The sequence below is a fragment of the Hyaena hyaena genome, unplaced genomic scaffold, assembly GCF_003009895.1.
Source record: "Hyaena hyaena isolate Hyena2069 unplaced genomic scaffold, ASM300989v1 scaffold_723, whole genome shotgun sequence".
Classification (NCBI taxonomy): domain Eukaryota; kingdom Metazoa; phylum Chordata; class Mammalia; order Carnivora; family Hyaenidae; genus Hyaena; species Hyaena hyaena.
The window spans coordinates 316,302-332,703 of NW_024081356.1; the positions used below are offsets into that span (position 1 = coordinate 316,302).

Below are 16,402 nucleotides of genomic sequence, written 5' to 3' on the forward strand. Positions count from 1 at the left end.
CTTTAAGAAATTGCCAAAGGGTGAAGGAGTGAATATGCACATTCACCATTCCTTATAAAAAAGCATATTGTTCCCCTTGATCTATCAAGACATCATTCATCACAGATCACTAGGACATTCATTAACTGGTGTATTAGAAGAGCTGCTCATTGGTTTTCATGAGCAATGGGAAGAATTCAGATTGTATGGAAGCTGACAACTTAGATATTTAATTGCTAATAATTTAAATAAATCTCTGTGGTTAATGAAATTATACCCTCTAGACAAAATCTAATCTTAAGGCCATAAAATTATCACACTGAGCAGTAACAGAGAATTTCTTTTCATAAATAGCCACAGCAAACTCAAACTTTATGTTCTGTAACTTGAAGCCCCTGGACATGCTTTAAGAATCACCCAGAGGCAAACCAACATTAATGAATTTTTTTTTTTTTTTTTTTTTTTTTTTGGTTCTCAGGAGAAAAGTCATTTGTACAAAGACAAAGATAAAGAAAGGAAGAAGTCTAGAAGTCAGGAAAGGTCCACCTTGAGGTGACCTTGAAAGCATTTAAGCACCCCCCCCCAAAAAACAGCATATACGCTCCTAAAAATGTTAAACAGTACTGTTTTTTATGCAAATATTGTAACTGAATCATTTTCTCCTTTTGAAGGAACAATATTCTTCAAGAGGCCACTCCATCAAAGACAGGAGCACAGTATTCCCAGGATCTCAACAAGGAGGGGCAGACCACAGTTGCTTCAGATTCCTTGAGACCTTCTGTGATTCCAGGCTTTCCACCCCAAATTCAGGATCCCACCCCTCGAGGAACAAATCATTATAGTAACAAATTGCCTTCATCTTCCATATACCAGCTAAGCATGTTTAACTACGAACGTCCAAAACACTTCATTCAATCCCAAAACCCATGTGGCTCCAGACTACAGCCTCCCGGCCCGGAAACCTCCAGCTACTCTAGTCAGACCAAACAGTCTTCCATTATCATCCAGCCCCGCCAATGCACAGAGCAAAGATTTTCTGCCTCCTCTACAGTGAGCTCTCACATCACCATGTCTTCCTCTGCTTTCCCTGCTTCTACCCAGCAGTATGCTGGCTCCAACCCAGGCCAAAGGGTTACAGCCACCTATAACCAGTCCCCAGCCAGCTTTCTCAGCTCCATATTACCATCACAGTCTGATTATAGTAGCAGTAAAACTCCTTCCAATGTGGACACCAAGTAAGTGAATCTTTTATCTATAAGAACTGATACTGCATATACACGGAGTTTGTATCTGAAGAGTGTGGGGGAGTATGCTCTAGTTCACTATTCAGTATTTTAAAAGGCAATGGAACCTTAAGGTCTCTTTCATAATTCTCCTAAAACACCTTGAACCAGGGTGCTGGCAGCAAGGGGTCATCTGACTCACTCTCCAGTGTCCAGACTATGCTAAACCCAAATCATCTATTATCCCATACAATTACTTACCTATAATTTTCCATCTTCAATAAAAGAAGATTTCTAATATACCCAAGAACAGTGAGCTATTCTCCCAGTTCTCAGCTAAGGTCCTCATGCTATAAATTTAATTGCTCTCGTTCTGGGCTCAGCTGAGATGAAGAGCACCTGTCTGCTCTTCCTCAGATAGGATTTCCTCTCACATAAGCAGAGGCTATTCAATTTCTTCTCAGTCTTATTAGTCTTTTCTTCCTATCCATTTTCCCCTCTGATCCTGAACAATCACTTGGCTTAAAAACATGTTTTGTTTGTTTGTTTAATGAAAATCTGGGATTCCATCAGTGAAGTACATAAATTTTCCTTGCTATGATCAGAAGAAGAAAGGCTTGAATTGATAAATGACCTTAAGGTTTCCTTTGGCAATTAAAAAAAAAAAAAACACAACACATTGTTCAAATTGGTTGAGCTGACTGTTCAGTCTAAATAAAGAGAATACCTGGAGGCTTATGCAAGCATGTACTACTTCCAAAGCCTAAAACTATCCTAGGAGAACTTGATATGAATAAGGACACAGTGGTTGTGCTTTTTTTAAAACATGAACTGAATACTTTGTGCTTATGCAAACCGAGAGCTATCAGTTTTCCTGTCCCTCGGCTGGCTAAAACATCAGATAATCAAATCAGAGACATCTGAAAAACTGCCTGATGGAATGTTTTGTTGCAGGCTTATCAAAAGATTTGCTTAGATTCTTGATAATTCTCTCAGTATTCCCCAAAAGCCAATTTTTCTAGAGATTTCTACTATTGGTGACAACTCTGGAAGCTAAGTTTAATGGACTACAGCAATTCAATCTGCAAAGAATTCTTTTCAACATTTTAGAAAATAAAAACGAGGAAAGTCAAAAACATTTGTTAGAATCCCATAGATACTAGGTTGACCCATCTGAAATAGCTGATAGCCAACTATTTTTCACCTACAAAAACGGCATTCTTATAGGTTTGACCTAATATTTTTTTAAAGAAGACTTTAAGGTCTCTCTCTCTCTTCCCTCCAAAATTCCTATTATACCCATTATCATACAATGTAGGTTTTTCTTGGTTACAATCTAGCCAAATGATCCATTTTCCATCTAGCTTTCCATTATTTTTCAAATTTCCTACATGAAGCACATTTAAACCTAAAATAACATTTTCTGACACTACTATTTTTCTTAGTAGTCTTTCAATCCTATTCCAAATTATGAGAGCCATCAAGTAAATATTCCTGAACCACAACCACGTTCCTAGCTCTGTGCACAGAACTAAGAGAGAAAGGCAAAAATGGAGGATAAGAAATAAAGCATAGGAGGTCCCCAAACCAGAGATCAAATGTACAGCTTTAGCTGTTCCATTTGCAGCAACCACAGATAACTCTTTTAATCTTCCCACAGCCACTTGATACCCATTCAGTGTCCAGCTGCACATGGTGCAAAGTTCTGGCCCTTTGAACATGTGTGCACAACTCCCTCATTGTTATGGTGGGCTTAAGTTTGCCCAGTCTTCTAAAATAATCCCTTGGATTCTGACCTAGATTGCTTTGAAAGCTTTATTTAGCTTTTCATCTGTAGGAAACCTTTAAGCAAACATTTTATTCAGTTGATCAAACCATAAACTGGTAATTGAGGAGAACTCTAATTAGTCCATTCAAAAAGCTTGCTGTGAGACATTCAGCAAGTGTGCCTTACCCGCATGGTGATTCAAATGTATGACCTATAGCAAAATTAAGGATTTGGGTGATTAATGATAGGGGGGAAGAAAGACCTATAAAGCAGAGGGAAGGAATACGAGTTTATAAACATGAGCATATATCTAGTCTTAACATTTAGGCCATCTAAACTGATATGGATATTCAGTGAATAAAATGACTAGGTGACATACACATCAGTGATTCTCAGGACTGATTTTAATAATCCCTCAGGATTTCTCAGATAGACTGCATTATAACATAACAGCCTAAAAACAAAATTGTTTAATTCTAACTCACTTTAATAAGCATGTGACTTCTATAAAGATGGTAGGCTAACATTAAGAAAAATAGGCTATTATAGCTCCATACAGTTAGAAAAATAGGGAGATTTTTAACACGAAAGGAATTTTACCACTCTGACATGAGAATTCAATCTTTAAAAAACCAACAAAAAAACAGGGTGCCTATTGTGGGTCTCTCAGCTTAGGTCTGATCTCAGGGATGTGAGTTTAAGCCCGGTACTAGGTTCCACGCTGGACATGAAGCCTACTTTAAAAAAAAACAAAAAAAAAAAAAAACAGAAAACATAAACACAACTATTTATTTAAACATTTTGTTTAGCTATTTACTTAACTGAACAAATCAGACTTTTAGTTAAGCATTACATATAAACAACCTCAAAGACCTGGCATGTAAGGAGGAGAAATGTACACCATCAACTTTCAATACAGAGAATCTTGAATCAAACGAAAAACATTCATTCATTCAAGAGATAAAGTATCCCCTATACCCAGACTCTGTGTTAGTGAAAATAAACATTACAGTGGTGAGTAATAAGCCATTTTTTTTACTTGAGTATGTTTACAATCTAGAGATTACTAACCAAGTCCCCAAAGCCTGCAAGAATTAAAACTCTAGCTTCTCTTGGAGGAGATACATTACCACTTAGCTTATAAGTTGTTATTAATGACCCTTGAGGATATCTCAAAAGGAACAGGTCAGAGAACAGACCCAGAGTGCCTCATCTTGCTAACTGGAGAACATTTATTATGATAATACTAAAATATTCACTGAGAGCAGTGGCTAGTTTTCCTGCACTAAACAGATATAAAAGCACACCTGCAGGGCCCTAAATGAATAAACTAGGTGAAATCTGAACAAACAACTGTGAAGGACAAGCTACCTTATAAAACTAACACAAGAGGTCCTGAGTACTACTCCTATACTCTATCAGAATCAACAGGGGAACTCGGGGAGAGGAAAAACATCTTTCCAGATAATTTAGGATTAGAATTTATAATACAGATTTAAATCAAACTCTTCAATGTTACTCAAATTTGCTTTCTTTTTCCCCAACCCGCATTCTCATTCAGGTTACATTTCTTTCTCCTTCCTCCTCTAATCATTCCTTTCTTTCCCTAAAATTCATTTTAGCTATGTTGAAGAAAACATCATTACTGTAAAAGCAATTTGTTACACTTGAATTTTGTAAAATAGGAAATTAACAGGAATTGGAAATTAATAGGAAAGCCAGAGACTATGACAACTGTACACTCCATTCAAAGCCAAAAGAATAGTTACTAAATGCCTGTAATTATACTAGAATGTTTTACAGCTCTGGAGAAAGAAGCCATGATTTTTGGTATTTACCTACTTCTCTGGTGTAGATACTCCCACCACCACCAACTTCAAACTATCAACATGAGATCACAGGGATCTGAGTAGTATCTACCCATAAATCAAATTTACCAAACTCAATTACAAGATTGGAAGGGCTCACAAACTGCTATTAACTAGACTTACCTTCACTTTTTTAGGACTGATCTTTGAGGAAGAACATCCTCCTTATGCCTAATCTAATTTGTTCCTCCTGCCACTGAATTTTAATTTGGCAAGACAAAAAAAAAAAAAAAAAGCTGGTAACCATTCTTATTAAATCCTTCTTGACTATTATTAGGAAATTGGTGTTTTTAATAATACTAATACTACCAGTACTAAATGGTGGTAGATTCAACTATCAAAAAGTAACTGACAAAATAAGGTCAAGTCTACTTTAGTATCATATTGTACTTTGAGGATCTGTTTTAAAAATCTTTTTTTCTGGGGTGCGTGGCTGGCTCAGTCAGAAGAGCATATAACTCGTGACCTCAGGGTCCTAAGTTCAAGTCCCACACTGAGGGTAGAGGTTACCAAAATAAATAAAAACTTCAAAGAAAAATTTTTTCTTTTTTTTTAAAGCTATCAACAACTCTCAGTTGGCCAACCTATAAATGCTAAACCATCCCAAAGTGCAAATGCTAATAAGCCCACACCAAGGACTCCTGACCATGAAATACAAGGATCAAAAGAAGCTCTGATTCAAGATTTGGAGAGAAAGCTAAAATCCAAGGACAGCCTTCTTCATAATGGAAATCAAGTAAGCAAAATGTCTCTTTTGTATAAAAAGCCAATTAAACTGTAAAATCTTTGTCTGTCTCACAGATCTTTGTCCATACAATCTACAAGGGATAGGAATATCTAAAAAAGGGGATATTTGGATACAATACCAAATACTCTGCATAAAATAACCTATTGGTTTTCAGTAGTAAAAGAAGGATGCAAAAGAAGAATGTAAAATAAAAGAATGAAGTAAAAAAAGAAAAAGAAATCTGAAGATTTTCCATTTTAAGCATTACTCTTTCATAAAATATATCTGATGATCAAATAACCAATAGGAGATACTGTCACTCACTTTGACTTCTTCATGTACCTTGGTGTATACTACTGATGGACAGTCATGATATTTATGAGAGAACTCTTACTATACCCACTGTATTAGTCACTTCTCTTTGAAACAGTACCATATGTCTTCAGTCCAAATACATCTAACACATCAGGTGCAATGCTTTCAACCAGAAATTAAATCAAATATTCAGTGTTCATTTAATAAAAGTTGTTTCTCAATGTGGGGATATTCAGCACTATATTCAAAGATGGAATCAATGGCAACATGCAGGACAAAAAACATGAAGAATTTCCCTTTACTTGGGAGAGCCTTACTTAAGGGTAATTATGCCTGCCTTTCCTAGGAGCAAGAAGAAAACAGAAGTGAATATTACAGATGAGGAAAGTGGCACTAGAATGGAAGGGAAATGCTTTGAATGAAAAAGTTTTAAAACTATAGTATATAGCTCTAATTCAACAGACAGAATTATCCTTCCTTGGTAGAATTCTTGGTGGTTTTAAGGTAAAGGTGTACAAGCAACTTTTATTAAGTCTCATTACTCTCTCCTTAATGATTGATTTCTTTAAAGCGGCTAACATACGAGGAGAAGATGGCTCGCAGATTGCTAGGACCACAGAATGCAGCTGCTGTGTTTCAAGCTCAAAATGACAGTGAAGCACAAGATTCACCACAGGTAAATTAAAATAATCTTTAACTAACTGGAGTATTTTTCCTTAGTGTCATTTTCAAATGTCTGTTTTTCCAAATGCTTATAAATATTATTTGAGGCAAAAGTCAATCACTTCCATGCTCCATTACATATAAAAAGGAGAGTCCACAATAGGCCAAATTGTATAGAGAAATTTAAAATTTTACTCTATTTTCTGGTGTTCTAATATCTGCATATGAAATGTCACAAAGTCAAAACACCAGAAGGCTAACAGTGTCACTCTCCATCTGGACCTTTAGAGGTCCATTACACCTAGGATTCTTCTTCCATTGTCCACATGGATAGAGAATTTATGAGTTGTAAGTCTTTAAAAGAAGTTTTAAACTCTAAACCAAAGTAATTATAACCTTTTCTCATAAGAAGTTGCTAATCATTTCAATGTTTTAAAATACAATTGTGTGGGGCGCCTGGGTGGCTTAGTCGGTTAAGCGTCCGACTTTCGCTTAGGTCATGATCTCGCGGTTTGTGGGTTCGAGCCCCACGTCGGGCTCTGTGCTGACTGCCAGCTCAGAGCCTGGAGCCTGTTTCAGTCTGTGACTCCCTCTCTCTCTGACCCTCCCCTGCTCACGCTCTCTCTCTCTCTCCTAGCAATAAATAAAACATTTTTTAAAAAAATAAATAAAAAATAAAATAAAACAAAATTGTGTAACTAATGAAATATCCAATTCCCTTAGTTTCTGTATTCAAAAATGCTTATTAAAAATAAAACAAGCAACAACAAAAACTTTAAAAAGCCTTGAGTAATGGCTCAAGATTAACAAAAGATTAACAAACAGATCTTTTCCACAAACATATAAACTTTATGGAGGGCATAAAGTGAATATCTCACAGGCTTGATCCTGATCAACTTCATTCTAACATGTAAATGTAACCCTAAAGATAAATATTCAGTTGGAGAGACAGACTGAACTGTTACTGTGGTCTTCCTTCTGTAGTTACCTCTCATCTCTTCCCAAAAAGTTCACAAGAAACTGGGCACCAAAGGGATGAAACTGGGTATCTAAGACTCCAATCTCCTAAATACTGGAAGCTGAAAATAGGATTTTTGTTACTGTTATATGTGACAAGACCTACTCAAAAGGATGGAGCAGGGTCTAACCATGCAAATAACTAGAGACTGAAAAAAGAACTTAAGCCTCTTTTTGGCTAATGAACAGTTCATACATTCACTCATTCAATTAACTTACATGGAGCACCTACTGTGTGTTGGACTCTGGACTGGTAAAGATTACAGTAAGAATAAGATGCAAACCTACTTCTATTAGTAGAAATAACTCAAAGCAATGTTATATTGACAGCTTACCTTATAAATTCACAGTGTATGATTTTGAGGACAAGGATGAATTATTTTTCTCATTCATTCTTTAACAACATTAAAATGAAGTTGACAGTACCAAGAAAAGAGATAGCAAAACGTATCATGAAATCAGAAAAGATAAATCTTAGATTTTTGTGTATACTTCAAACATTCTAATAATTAAATTGTTACCAAATTATATAAAACTGAAAGATTACATCTCTCAATATGAATATATACATATTTAAATCATTACAGTATGAAAAAGCAAAAAATTTAATTTGGGTTTTCTGGGTTTAATTAAATTATTTTTACTTTTTACCAAAAAATTAGTTGATCTGATAAGTGAATTGTTCTTCTGACATCCAGCGTAGAGAACCTTAAGACTAGCCAAAAATTGTTAAGAGTTGTAAGAATATTATTTTAAAATGACCAAATACATTAAACATATTTATTCCCAAATAAATAATGTATACTCAGATTATAGGTGTTTTTCAGATATTTGGATAGGGATATGTTTTTCACTCGTCTCCTCTGCTGTGCCAAGCACAGTGAAATACATAAAATAAGCTCTAAGTATTTGACAATTAATTATGATTTCCATCAATCTCTTTTTTTTTCTCAAATGGAAAGAATTTTCTGGTACTCAGATATAAATCCTAAAAGATGTTTGTTTAAATTAAATAAACTTTTACAGTGGAGATGAGCATTGGGTGTTATATGGAAACCAACTTGACAATAAACTATTTGTAAAAATAAATAAATAAATAAACTTTTATTAAGCAGGAAGTAATTAATATTGTTTTCAAACCTTCTCGTAACTCTACATACATCTTCCATGGTGTCCATCGTGATTTTGTGCCATGAGCTAAAAAGAGAAGCATTTTCCAGTCTAATATGTGTTTACTGCTGTTGGTGTACTTTTGAGCAGTGGGCATAATACCTTGTATCTACTGCCAACACAAGTGACTTCATGTCTATTCCTGTTTTACTAAAGGACAATCCGTACCATGTGCTCCCATTTCAAATACACCAGGGGAACATATTTCCCTTTGTTATAAAGCAGTCATACAAAAAATGAACTACCATGAATTCAAAGTCTAGCTCATTTTCATGTATCATTACTGTTAAACAGTCCTTTTAATTCTGGACATTTCTTGCAAGAATATTATAAAGTCAGTGCACCATATTGTAAGTACTTAATACAGTTAATCCTTGAACAACACAGGAGTTAGGGGTGCCGACCCCCCCCATACAGTTCAAATCCCCATGTACCTTCTGACTCTCCAACAACTTAACTACCTAAAAGCCTTCTGTTGACCTTACTAATAAGTAGATTAACATAGATTTTGTACATTTTATGTATTATGTACTATATTACAATAAAATAAGCTAGAGGAAAAAAATGCTGAGAAAATACATTTAAAGTACTGGAGTGTATTTTATCTTAAAAAAAAAAAAAAAAAAAAAAAAACACATAATAAGTGAACCTGTGCAGCTCAAACCTGCATTGTTCAAGGATCTACTGTATATGGAATTAACCATAACTGCACAAATACAGCCAATATAGAAATGTTCGTTTCAACTATGACTTCTTAATTCTGCTTCATTTCAAGCTAGTAACCACATATTAACATTCTCACCTTGTTATAATTTCAAACAGCACAACCTAGAACACACACGACTGCAAGTTCCTACATCACAAGTAAGGTAAATAAATTTTTTTTTAATTTTTAAAGAACTATCTCTTTTGCTACCAAAAATATTTTCAGCTTAAAACTGTATGTTTTGGTCAAATAAACCAGGACCACATGTCCATGTTAAGCAAATATCTCATGACAATCAAAACCGAATACTAATTACCAAATCATTGCACATGATAAGAACTGTCCATGGGAAGTACTCTCCATTTTAACAGATCAGTTTCTTCATCAGTTTGTAGCACTGTATAAAAGAAATAAAGATGTATACTTTGTACCAGATCTTCCTAAATTGCTACCATTTCTAATAGTCTTCAAATACGCCATCACTAAATACAGTCCTAAGGCCTCTCTCTATTGTTATTACACTGACACACTAAATAGCATAGACTCTGGGGATTCCAATACGATAGCTAAACTATCTTTGTGTAAAAGGAACAACAAAGACAACTTTCCTGTATAGTGATTATTAAAATATTTTTGTAGAAGCAGATCATCTTCAAGGGGAGATGTGAATGATCAGGATGCAATCCAGGAGAAATTTTACCCACCTCGTTTCATTCAAGTGCCAGAGAACATGTCAATTGAAGAAGGAAGATTCTGCAGAATGGACTTCAAAGTAAGAGTTCAAAATTATATTGAAGGAAAAATAGCAACAAGATACTATTTTGAAAAGTGTCCTCTTCCTCTTCATAACCTGCTACACACCGTAACAAGCAGCACGTATGGTAGATAAGAACAAATATTCTGGAACCAACCTTACCCGGGTTTGAATCCTGGCTTTGCCACTTCCCAGCTATGTAACCTTATATAAGTTACTTAACCTTCCTGTGCTTTTGTCTCATCTGTATGGCAGAGTAACAAATATATCTCATAAAGTTGTTATGAGGATTAACTGAGTAAACAGACATTATGTACTCACAATAGTGCCTACCCCCAATACATAATCTATGTAAGTAAAGCTATCAAACCAACAGGATTTCTAAAGCAGAATGCCTCTTTAATTTTTCTCCATTAAGAAATTCAAGCCAACCTGCTCACCTGGCTTAGAAGAGATCTTCATGCTAGAAGTTATCTTTAGAAAGATGGACATTTTTATTATTCTCATTTTGGAGATATTTTTCTATAAAATATTTTTCTGGATTTCTTGTGAATGAAAGTCAGTGTATGGATTTAATTGTTAAGGTTTATATGAGAACACTCAACAAACTAGAATTTAAACACCAGAATTACAGCTCAAGAGCACTCTATTTTGGTAAAGTCATCCATTAAATTAGCAAGCATCACAAGTACATCCCTCTGGGACTTCAACTACAGTTACCACTATCCAAAAAGTCCTATCACTTCATTTTTCTTGGGGAGACCTATATAACATAAATTAATTTTCTAAATATATTAACTGAGAGATCTTACAGGGCCTGAGAGTGCATACAAAAGAGCTAGATATGGTTTGATGTAGTCTGAAAATACTACACTGACTTCAAGAGTTTTAATTTCTACTGTTTTGCTAAAACACTGTTGAAAGCAAACACTTTTTTAAGCTTCTGCTTCGCATTTTGAATCACAAACCCACTCAGATACTAGAACTGTTAAAAGCTTTAAATGGACAAATAGGTACCAGTGATGATATAATTTAAAATTCTGTCATCTCCTTCTTGTGTCTTCCTTTCCAGGTAAGCGGACTGCCAGCTCCTGATGTGTCATGGTATCTGAATGGAAGACCAGTTCAATCAGATGACCTTCACAAAATGATAGTGTCTGAAAAGGGTTTCCATTCACTCATCTTTGAAGTGGTCAGAGTTTCAGATGCAGGGGCCTATGCATGTGTTGCCAAGAACAGAGCAGGAGAAGCCACCTTTACTGTACAGCTGGATGTCCTGGGTAAGCCTTCAGAGGGATCTTCAAGAGTTCCTTAAAATCCAGCAGTAGTAAGAAAAAAAAAAAGTGTTAAAAAAGAAAATCCCACAGGACTTCATATTTAAGGTCAATGTCTAAACAACCCAAGAGAATGCCAATTTTTATCTAACAGCTGCAGAGTAGGGGAGGGAGGAGAAACAGCATTTTTGAGGGAAACTTCAACAAGAGACCTAGAACCAAAGCTTTTTAAGAAAGGAAATAAAGAAATGGTGCAATTTTAGACAAATCAAATAAGGCAGTACAGTTGACCCTCAGGGAACCTATGTTTGAACAGTGCATGTCCATTTACATGCAGATTTTTTATAACACAATACTGTGTTATTTTCACCTGCTTATGATTTTTTAAATGACAATTTCTTTTTTCTCATTTACTTCATTATAAGAATACAGTATATTATACACATAACATATAAAATATGTGTTAACTGACTGTTCATATTATCAATAAAGCTTCCAGTTGAGAGTAGGCTATTAGGAGTTAAGTTTATCAGGAGTCAAAAGTTATATGCAGATTTTCAACTGCACGGCAGTGGGGCGGGAGTGCCCCAATGCCCTGCACTATTCAACAGTCAACGATATAAGCATTTCTAGATCATCTAAAATGACCTGATTCCTATTTTTACAGCATTGTCATGATCACATAAAATTTAAAACTGAGATATAAAAGTTAACTTTTAGCCTCAGATGATGTTCTATTTACTAGGATACGAGTCTATTTATAAAAAAAACACGCCTACTTACTTTAGAAAACAGGTATGGCTAAACTCCTTTCTCAAATTGGTCTTCAGTAAGGCAGTCTCTTATAAAACTACTTTGAAATATTAGAATTTAAGTGCTTTAAATATATATTGCATCTGTAATGGTTTAAGCCATGGTACTGCAGAAGAGATATTTTGATATAATTTATTGCTGACTATATAAAATATTGATCAAGTTAAAGGATGAACAATATCCTTGAGTTTGTATTCTACTTAGATCAATGAAAAACCTTTAAGATTATTCTATGATGTGATAATGGGCCTCAGTCTAAGGGAAACCTAGTGATCTGGGAATCAAACAAATCCAATTCAAGTGATTAAACTTTGAGTAAATCTTTTTGTGTGAATCACTCCAGAAATATTATTAATGTTAAAGCTGAAAGAGGCCTTGCCAGGCATCTGTTCAATTTCATTTCTCCCTCAGAAAAGCTAGGGTTACAGTATTTTGATATTATTTCCTCTTTTCCTTCAGGTAATTAAAGAAATGATGTAATAATTACTGATATTTGTATGCTATTCTACAGTTTACAAAATGCTTCTTCATTCATTATCTCAGCTGATCATCACAGTAATTTTGTGTGGTAGTCACAGCAGTCACTATTACCTGTAATTATTTTACAATAGATAAAACTGAGCCTCAAAAAAACTAAACAAATCTTTCCCATTTGACATGACTGGTGGAGCAAATAGAGAATTTGAACCTAAATTGTCTGGTACTGCCACCATTCATGTTGCCTCCTTATAGAAGAGACATAAATGAGTTGGGATATCTTGCCGATTTAAAAAATTGGATTACTTATACTGTATTGAATAAAAGTGATGAGAGGGGTCAAAAAAAAAAAAAAAAAGAAGAGACATAAATGAGAATATCACTTAAATTCTTTGATGAAACATGATTGTAAATTCAATGCAAAAGTACTGTTCTAGAACTCAAAATGGTATAATAATATAGTATTCTATGTTGTTTAATATCAAAAAATAAAGCTTCCAATCTTGCTAGTGTTTTTAAAACTTTTATGTCAACATACAAATTTCATAATACCTTGGCTTGACTTATTTTCTTTTTATAATATTTCAAATACCTGAATTTTTTATTAATATATAGCAAAAGAACATAGAAGAGCACCAATGTTCATCTACAAGCCACAAAGCAAAAAAGTTTTTGAGGGAGACTCAGTGAAGCTAGAATGTCAAATCTCAGCTGTACCTCCACCAAAGCTTTTCTGGAAAAGAAATAATGAAATGGTACAATTCAACACTGACCGAATAAGGTAGGCTAAGTATTTTTAGACATAACTCTAGTTTATGTGGGTGAATCCAGTTGTACTTGAAATGCACTATAAATGGCATGCATTTGTAATCTCACTTTGTCTAGTTTTAAAACATGTAGAGAAATATAATAAAGCTCATTAACCCAGATTCCACTAATCAAAAACATAAGGCATACAGTAGGCTAGGATTTACCTTTTTACTAACAATAAAGACGGCTCAAGGAAATAACAACACAAATAAAATTAAGTGGGGGGAAGTTAAATTCAATAAAACCAATGCTACATGGCACTGACTACGTACAGCCTCAGAACTTCCAGATGCTTCATTTTCTTAATCATAAGTATCATAAATAAACTTTCACAGGAAAATTAATTCCTATACTTTAATTTTTTATTATTGTTTCTTTCCAGTTTATATCATGATAACTCTGGTAGAGTTACTTTACTGATAAAAGATGTAAACAAGAAAGATGCTGGGTGGTACACTGTGTCTGCAGTTAATGAAGCTGGAGTGATCACATGTAACACAAGATTAGATGTTACAGGTATGTGACCCTATCAATCCAAGTGTTATAAAGGACTTAATCAGAAAGATTTAGTAAGAAACACAAATCTCAGCATAATATAAAAATGTACAGTATAAAATGCGAGAGATTTCCCCCCTAACAGTTCTGATTTTTTTTCTTGTCTGGTCTGATAATTGAATACCTAGTACAACCCACTTGTTTAGAACATGTTTTCTGAATCAGCTTCTATGTGATCTATTTCAGTCCGTCAAAACCAAACTCTTCCAGCTCCTAAGCAGTTACGTGTTCGACCAACTTTCAGCAAATATTTAGCACTTAATGGTAAAGGTTTGGATGTGAAACAAGCTTTTAACCCCGAAGGAGAATTTCAGCGTCTGGCAGCTCAATCCGGACTCTATGAAAGTGAAGAACTTTAATGAGGTTACCAACATTGAAAAACACAACAACTACACTATTAGTAATATATTCAATTAAAATTTTAAAGTAAATCCATAGTTGTAATAACAGACTATGGCTTTAACTAGGTAATATAACTAATATATGTTTATAGTATTTATCCTTTGACTCTTGCACATTCTATCTTCTCTGGTCTGCGAAGCCTAATTAAAATCTGGGCATATGGGTGTGTAATTGTAGAAGATTATTTTAAAATGTGAAATTTTAACATTTAATTAATATACATTTAACAATTACAGATTATTTAACCACATCTAATGTTTGTAATAAGGTTTACTGGTTCTGCTTTCTACATACTGTTTTACCTGTTTTCTCTTATAGGAATACTAACATGGTATAGATTATCTGAGTGTTCCAAAGCTTAATGTCAAAAGAGAATAAAATTTCAAATATTCAAAACAGACTGTCTTCTCTTCACAAAAGTCTAGATCTTTAGAACTTTTGCTTTTTATATATTATACACCAAGCAAAACCTACAAATAACAAGTTCTAAATAAGCAATAATAGTAATGTTCTAGAACTGTGTCTTAATGGAGCTCATTTGCAGCTCAGTCAATTCCTCCTGAAATTGAGCTAGACTTTCCATGATTTGCATTTCAAAAGGAAACAACATCAATAACTTAAATCCTGACAGACTCCTGAAACTGTGATTTTCTTTTATTCAAATTAAATCTATTAAATCTTCAAGACCTCTGAGTCTACTGAGCTGAATGGATTAAGAATAGTCTGTAGATTCATCTGTTTAATTCTCTTATTTCATGTAAATTTCAATACCTGTATTTGACGGGGGAAGGGATCCTCTTACATTTAAAGTTCAGGTAAGCTATTACAATAGAAAACATCATTTTGTGAGCATCTGAGAGTCTAGGTACAGGAATGGGAAAATCCTTTTATTACACTGTCCTTAAGCTACGATACTAGCCCTTTCTTCTCAGGCCTCCTATGCACTGGCCATGGCCTTTTGCTAGGCCTCTTCTCTTTCTTTTATCATTGGTAGTCTTTGACCCTCGCTGCTGTGTGGCCTCGTTTTGCTTTTCATCTGCACATAAAATAGCATTTATCAACATCACTCTACATCTCTTTCAGAGAAATAACAAGAGCAGCTTTATTTCCAAAAACAGCCTGATGGTTTTCTTTGCTGGCTGCTCTAGGGCCTTTCTAATGAATTCCGTTTTATTTTCCTTTTTTCCAACATGAGACTCCCTCTTGTCTCATATCCTGGGGAGCGGGGTTCGGATGCCTTAATTTACAAACAAATTTCTTCGGTCTTTTCTATAGCTGTTTTACAACCCTTCCCATCTTTGCAAAGCTTCAGGGCCAGATATGAGTCTGGGCTCCCAAGAACTGCTGTTAGGCCTACGCTCCCTCATCATCAACTTCAGAGCTGGATTTTGTTTAAATCTATTTTATCGTTTTCTTTAGCCATATTGGGTGGGAAGAGGGGTGGGAGCTACTTCTAGCTGCAGCTCTCGGTTTATGAGAACCGGCGTCTGCAGGCACCGGCGGCAGAGTGGGAGCTTGGTTAGACACTCGGGCTCTGGCGTCCTGCACACCTGACCCCGCCACCTGTGGACTTCGGTAAGTCACTGACCCTCTCAGCGCCTCGGCTTCTCCAGACCTAAAATGAGGATAAAACACCTACCTTTCAGGAAGGGGGGATGTGAAGACTAAACAAGCCAATAAATGTAAAAGGTGTTCAAGAAACAGTAGCCCGTTAGAATTAATTACTACGACTTTTACCACCAACCCCAGGCCCAAAGCCAGGTTTGCCCTAGAAACCAGCCCCTCCGCCAGAGATAAAACGCCGCAATTCCCAGCCCCGCCTCAGCTGACGGCTTCCCAGAGAGTCCTCGGTGCGCACGCGCGCTTGCCACTTGTAGAGAG

General features: G+C 35.2%; 1 protein-coding gene and 2 long non-coding RNA genes across 3 annotated transcripts in view; 1 reads left to right on the top strand and 2 right to left on the bottom strand.

Moving 5' to 3' along the window:
- The window catches only part of LOC120220756, a 55,625-nt gene extending 47,670 nt beyond the window's left edge, over positions 1–7,955 (bottom strand). The window contains exon 1 of the long non-coding RNA XR_005525653.1: positions 7,896–7,955. This is a non-coding gene — a long non-coding RNA (uncharacterized LOC120220756). The remainder of the gene's footprint in view (positions 1–7,895) is intronic.
- Positions 6,458–14,506, top strand: MYOT (myotilin). The gene is made up of 7 exons (XM_039217927.1): positions 6,458–6,556; positions 9,553–9,599; positions 10,076–10,208; positions 11,263–11,470; positions 13,370–13,535; positions 13,947–14,080; positions 14,306–14,506. Exons 1-7 carry the CDS (start codon positions 6,473–6,475, stop codon positions 14,476–14,478), a joined length of 945 nt encoding a protein of 314 aa, XP_039073858.1. The 5' UTR covers positions 6,458–6,472; the 3' UTR covers positions 14,479–14,506.
- On the bottom strand, positions 8,646–16,340 carry LOC120220755. Its single transcript, XR_005525652.1, has 2 exons — positions 16,161–16,340; positions 8,646–11,500 (listed from the first exon to the last, which is right to left on the bottom strand). It is a non-coding gene; the product is annotated as an uncharacterized LOC120220755 (long non-coding RNA).
- Positions 16,341–16,402: the final 62 nt, after the last annotated feature.

Bases quoted from the DNA above. Each gene is read 5' to 3' on its own strand.
- MYOT (XM_039217927.1), top strand. From the start codon at position 6,473: ATGGCTCGCAGATTGCTAGGACCACAGAATGCAGCTGCTGTGTTTCAA. The intron at 6,557-9,552 runs GTAAATTAAAAT...AATTTCAAACAG, and splicing joins AAGCACAAGATTCACCACAG to CACAACCTAGAACACACACG. The intron at 13,536-13,946 runs GTAGGCTAAGTA...GTTTCTTTCCAG, and splicing joins TTCAACACTGACCGAATAAG to TTTATATCATGATAACTCTG.